The sequence below is a fragment of the Rhinopithecus bieti genome, unplaced genomic scaffold (assembly GCF_001698545.2).
Source record: "Rhinopithecus bieti isolate Rb0 unplaced genomic scaffold, ASM169854v2 scaffold_19037, whole genome shotgun sequence".
Classification (NCBI taxonomy): domain Eukaryota; kingdom Metazoa; phylum Chordata; class Mammalia; order Primates; family Cercopithecidae; genus Rhinopithecus; species Rhinopithecus bieti.
This window is the reverse complement of record NW_016809436.1, coordinates 592,164-598,955: the sequence shown is the minus strand read 5'-3', so window position 1 is coordinate 598,955 and position 6,792 is coordinate 592,164. Positions and strand designations below refer to the sequence as shown.

At 36.6% G+C, this 6,792-nt stretch overlaps 1 protein-coding gene across 3 annotated transcripts in view; it reads right to left on the bottom strand.

Moving 5' to 3' along the window:
* The window catches only part of PLOD2 (procollagen-lysine,2-oxoglutarate 5-dioxygenase 2), a 96,164-nt gene that overhangs the window by 35,578 nt on the left and 53,794 nt on the right, over positions 1–6,792 (bottom strand). For all 3 annotated transcript variants that reach the window (XM_017889317.1, XM_017889319.1, XM_017889320.1), the window contains one exon: positions 2,615–2,778. In XM_017889317.1, the coding sequence (XP_017744806.1) occupies positions 2,615–2,778 (164 nt within the window). The remainder of the gene's footprint in view (positions 1–2,614; positions 2,779–6,792) is intronic.

The following is a 6,792-nucleotide window of genomic DNA, read 5'->3' as shown; positions in this document are numbered from 1 at the left end:
TTTTGGAGACAGAGTCTCCCTCTGTCGCCCAGGCTGGAGTGCAAAGGCACAATCTTGGCTCACTGCAACCTCTGCCTCCCGAGTTCCCCTCCATTTTCCACCTCCTGCCTCAGCCTCTCGAGTAGCTGGGATTACAGGTGTCCACCACCATGCCTGGCTAATTTTTGTATTTTTAGTAGACATGGGGTTTCACCATGTTGGTCAGGCTGGGCTCGAACTCCTGACCTCAGGTGATCTGCCCGCCTCGGCCTCCCAAAGCACTGGGATTACAGGCGTGAGCCACCAGGCCCGGCATCAAATAAAAAAATTCTGTAACACTAGAAGATCATAGATTTTTTAAATCCCATGGCCAAACTTCTGTGATGAAAAATGTACCACACAGAGACATGCAACATTTTCCAATGGTTTATATTACTGCTCTTCAAAAATTGTTTCCTTATTTGACAGATCCTAAATGTCCTCAATAAATGAAAAAAATACATCTATTTTCACATTACATTATTTTATGTGACTTATATTTTCTATTAAAACTTTTTTTGTTGTTATTTTTGGAGATGGGGCTCTCACTCTGCCACCTAGGCTAGAGGGCAATGGGGCGCTCATGGCTCACTGCAGCCTCGAACTCCTGGGCTCAAACAATCTCCTCACTTCAGTCTCCAAAGGAGATAGGAACACAGGCATGTGCCACCGTGCCCAGATAATTTAAAAACAATTTTTTTAGTAGGGATAGGATTTCCTTATGTTGCATAGGCTGGCCTGAACTCCTGGGCTCAAGTCACCTTCCTGTCTAGGCCTCCCAAAGTGCTGGGATTACAGGTTTGAGACATGGTGCCTGGCCTAAAACTATTTTTAAAAACTAAATAGTATGCCCACAAACAACTCATGTTCCTTAAATAACTGTAAATATGTGATCTGTGAAATTATTGAAATTTTTATTAAAGTTATATTTTCTGCCGTTCTCTAATTATTTTGACTACAGAAAGCATAAGGATGATGCTTTGATATCCTTTTATGATTACCTTCCCACTTGTAAACACCTTTTCCTTAATTAAACTGGCTTACAACTGTACTTGCTTGCTAATTTCTTGCTGTTTCCAAAGCACTGTGAGTCTGTCTGAAACCTAATCACCTGAGTACATACATCACTATTTGAGATACATTTACATGAGATTTCACTTGCAAGTCATCTTCAGAAAATGTTCAACAAGTATAAAATAAAACATGTCTCAGAATCCCATAGCTACGTATTTCCTTTAAAAAAATTGATTTTAAACAATGGAGGACTTAGAATAAGTTGCAAGATTAGCCATATGTTACTGAAGTCTTGACGGTATGGAGGCCATGATGTGGAAGCAGCACTCATCCATGAGCCGAATGCTCAAGCAGAGAAGTGAGGGTGGGTACCCGTATTAGGGAGAGGCTTTGACGGTTCACGAACTGGAAGTCCAACAGAGAAAGACTGCTAAGGCAAGAAGCACAGAGTAACCAATATGATAAACCGTAGGTGCTCACTTGAATATGGAAGTTAAATCCAAGGTGGTAGATAGATTTGGAGAAAAGAAAATGGTCAAGAGATCCCAGAAAGCATTACCTGTAGAAATATTGAGATGAAGAGGAAAAGAGATTTGAAGCCAGGCAGTACAAATTGGAATTTAAAGTTTCAAAAAGTACAAAATCTACATGAGCTATCACAGTTCCAAGATACAACTGTGGGAATAGGTTGATAAAATAAAGTGCAGGTGCAACGAGCTGAAATTGAGGCATTACCAAGAAACTAAATCACTTACTAGTGGCTAAGCAAAGCCTAGAGCCTGGAGCAGCACTTATTTTAATTAGCCTGGATAGTATTGGTTATATATACATAGACCACCCCAAAATCCATTTTCCAATGTGGTTTGCAATTTGTACCCAATTTGTTTCTCTAACATGTCCTTCATCCTATTTGGTTATGTCTTTTGTCCCTATGTTTACATTAATCTCAAACTAGTAAAAATAAATTTGTAGCCATCACAATGCCCAAAGTCAAATTTTGTTTAATTTCCAAAAGGCTGGACTAAGGAATGTGGTAGTTCGTTCCTTTAATCCATAGTAGCACAGCTAATGCAATATTAAGTATACCCGGAAACCCAATGTTAGATATTTTTCACTACTGAGTTCAAGACAAATCATTTATTTACTCCCAAAATGTTTAAAATCAGATAATATTAAGTAATACCTATTCTTAAAAGCTACTTGATTGAAGACTGATAATAATTTTTTTTCAAGTAAGGAGCTTACTAATCTTATCCTATAGAAAAAAAATTCTCAATGTGTCATAATTAAAGGAACTGGATCTGTATTTTCTTTTTTTAACAACAGAATATCTCTAGAAGTCACTTAAATTTGAAAACATGAGTTTCCTTACTTATAATGTGGAAATTATAACATTTATACTACCTAGTGTTTTTAGGAACACCAACTCACATAATAAAAGGGAAAATGCTTTGTCAATAATAGTAATAGTAAGATAAGGATTATTTAAAACTTCATATCTAAAGTTACTACATCTACAAAAATGGTTGTTTCATTAGTCTTTATAACTTGCATTAAACTTTTCTTCCAGTATCTAACTCACCTCCTGAATTCAGATAGCGTTTCCCAATGTGCACAACAGGATATCTGTCTGCTAGTCTTTTATCTGGCCACAGAATTCCATCTGCTGCAAAGACCACTTTGTGGTTTGCCTTTTGGAATTTTTTTAGAACTTCTTCGGGACCACCAGCAAATATGACATCAAAGCTGTTCAATAAGGAAAAAAGGTGTTTTAAAATATAATTGTCAGAATCTAGGCACATAAACCATGAAAAGTTCCCTAGCAAAAGTCAGAATCTAGGATACAATGCAAGATTAATACTTGTGCCAACTATTTACACAGAACACCAAACAAAATTTCTCTCAAATTATATGAATTGTATTGAATTATTAGTGTTTACATTACATTAGCAAATGAAGTCCAAATGAAAGATAGCTTTTTTAGTGTAGCCTTAATTTTTTTTTTCAATAATCACTTATTCCCAAATTGAAATTCTAAAACAGGATTGAAATGGTAGAAATGCAATTACTTGTTGTATAACTTAATAATACAGATACAGTCATTTACAGAAGTTGCCATAACTGCCTAATATTTCAAGTGAATTTGTACCAGTCCATTACACTTTCTGAAGAATTATCTTTGACAAAATGTGTTTAACTGCTAAATGTCATCAATATATGCTGAATATCTGAATGACTGTTTAGCACGGAATCTTAAAATAAGTGTGTTCAGAAAACTGCAGGTTTTTAAAGCTCAATATACTCAGGGGAAATTTTGTAAAAACTGACACTACCATTTAATATCTATAATTTCATTGATTTTTCTGATGACTTTCTTCCTCATAGTCCATTCACAGAATCACAATGACTTAACAAAATGTGAAACATAAAAGCCACTATCTAAAATTGTTCTGCTTTGCAGTAAGTTCTTTATTCATTACGATCACAAATTATTTTACATTTTTTTACCTCAGTGAACCTTAAGACCAAAGGTTTCCAGTGATGATAAATTAACGACTTCCCATCCCAGGTAGCTAATAGCATAATTATAAAGCCACTCACATCACACAATTTGAAGTCTGCCAGGTGGGTTTCTAATCCCAGCTCTGCCACTTGATATGCAAATAACCTTAGGACAAGTCACTTAACCTCTTTACACTTAAGTGTAAAGTATAAAATGGAGGGAAAAGTAGTATCTATATCCTCAAGTTATAATTTTAAGAAATTAAAAATAACTCCTGGCACACTGTAAACACTGAACAAAGTTAAAAATTAACATGAAAGGGACTAGAGTGGAGGGAGAGACAGAGGAAAACTCACTTCAAAGCTTTTACAAATCTGTAGGTTAAAATAATTTTATTTTTAACCAAATACTTGTACTTTTGAAACTGAACTTGAAGTTACAATAAAATTTTTCTGACTGAAACCTCAAACTTTGCCGTGTATTTTAAAAAAACTGATTAATCTGACATTACAAAACATAACACTGTACTTTTTCTGCTAAGTACAACTGATTTCCTCAACCCGATTTAATGGTAGTATTTTCCTCAAGACTGTAAGTTGCTGATAATTGTTTTTTTTTTTAATAACAAAGACTGGGAAATAAGACCAGTTTTATGGGTAATTGGGCCATGAGAAGTGAGGCAAATAAACCAGTCTCTGAAACAGAGACTACCATGCGAGTGATAAACAGAACCTTTGTGCATTGCCTGGAGATGGGGAAAAATAGCTTGTGATGTCAGAGCATCTTATGATTGGAGACTCTGACCAAACTGAATGTGAAATTTTGCAGGTAGCAGCATGCATACAGTGTGGCAATTCCTTAAGGATCTAGAATTAGAAATGCCATTTGACAGAGCAATCCCATTGCTGCGTACACACCCAAACAATTACAAATCATTCTTCTATAAAGATAAATGCACACATATGTTTATTGCAACCTTATTTACAATAGCAAAGACTTAGAACCAACCCAAACGCCCATCAATGATAAACTGGAAAAAGAAAACGTGGCACATACACTACATGGAATACTATTCAGCCATGAAAAGAATGAGTTCATGTCCTTTGCAGGGACCTGGATGAAGGTGGAAACCCATAATTCTCAGCAAACTAACACAGGAACAGAAAACAAACACCGCGTGTTCTCACTCATAAGTGGAAGTTGAACAATGAGAATACATGACACAGACAGGGGAACATCACACATGTTCGTGTGGTGTTGTCGGTGGGTGGCAGGCGGGGGGGAAAGGAGAGGGAGAGCATTAGGACAAATACCTAATTCATGCAGGGCTTAAAACCTAGATGAGGCCAGGCACAATGGATCACGCCTGTAATCCCAGCACTTTGGGAGGTCAAGGCGGGTGGATCACGAGGTCAAGAGATCAAGACCATCCTGGCCAACATGGTGAAAACCCATCTCTACTAAAAACACAAAACTTAGCTGGGCGTGGTGGTGAGCACCTGTAATCCCAGCTACTTGGGAGGCTGAGGCAGGAGAATTGCTTGATCCCAGGAGGTGGAGGTTGCAGTGAGCTGAGATCGTGCCACTGCACTCCAGCCTGGCGACAGAGCAAAACTTGGTCTCAAAAAAAAAAACCCTAGATGATAGGGTAATAGGTGCGGCAAACCATGATGGCACATGTGTACCTATGTAACAAACTTGCACGTTCTGCACATATATCCCAGAACTTAAAGTAAAATAAAAATAAAATTTAAAAATTAAAAAAAGTTATAAATGCACTTTGGCATGTGAGTGAATATTTTTTGTCTTTGAAACCCTAATGATGGATACAGATTATATAAATAGTACAGCTCAAACTATTAATAAATGTCAGTTGTTTGAAAAGGAGTTATGGCAACTTTTATAATTCAGCGTTTTATAAGCCTGCATTATCTTTATAACAAAACACAATTATTTTAAGGCAAAAAGTCAAGACAAAAGTTATCACATAATTCAATTAATTAGCCTTTGAAGAAAAATTTCACATTGCTGAAACTTTTCCTATCTCATTCTAGTAGCACTGCTATTTCTGTGTTTAAATACTTTAGAAAAGTTATTTGAACTTATTTAAAACTTCTCAAAAGGCAAGAAAGGTTTCATACTTAAATTTATTTTGGCTACAAAAAGTCAAATTGTCAAATTTTTAAATATGCACACAGGTCATAAAAATATTCTCACAGAAACTGAGTCCATTTACATATGAAGGAAATAAAACTTGCCACATAAAACTGTGGTAAGTATGCCTGGGTCCTGCAAAAACCATAAGACTCTACGTGATGTGGTCATACTGAGTCCCCTGCCAGACATGTCAGTGCTCTATCTCAATAGATGATTGAGATTTTCCTAAGTGTTTTTCCGTTTTGTCCTTCTGTGTTCCCTACTTCTGTGACACCATCAACCACATAGTTAACTAGGTTGAAAATCTTTCATTCAGCCTTCACTCCTCTCCTTCCATGGCCTATCTCATGGAATCTTTTCCCTAATCCTATTGATTCCATCTACTTAATTTATTTTGCATTCAAATCCTCTCCACTCCCACTAGAAGGCACAAGGCTAGATTAATTTTAAAACCCTAGAGACCTCCACATTACCCATCTCTTCCCCACTCATAATTAAGACTGTCTGACAAACTCTTTTAAAAATGATTCTGTGCCAGTTCCCAGACCATATCAATGGTTCTCAACTATGGCCTAAAGCGGGAATCAGTAAATATTTATTCTCTGGCCTTTTACAGAAAATAGTTTAGGTCTTGATGACCATATTGTCTGTCACAGTGACAACTCTGTCGCTGTGTTGCAAAAGCCACCACAGACAATATGTAAACAAATGAGCACAGCTGCATTTCAACAAAACTTTTTGCAAAAACAGGCAGTGTTACAAGCCACAGAATCTATCATGTTGAGTCTCAACAAGAAGCAAAAGCTCCCATATAGCCAAAAAAGAAAGCAACAGAAGTGTTCCCTGACCTTGTCATTGAGCCCCAATCCTTTATCATTATAGGCATAAACTTCAGCAAAAAATTATAATCATCCAAACTATCAGCAGCACAGAAGTAGTTTCACACCTGATAATTCTTTCACCATATCTTCACCTGAAACATATGTCTATATTTCCAGAGATAATTATACACCATAAACCAATACTATGGATCCACTCCTAACCACCCACCATTAAAACACACACACACACACACACACACACACACACACACACACACA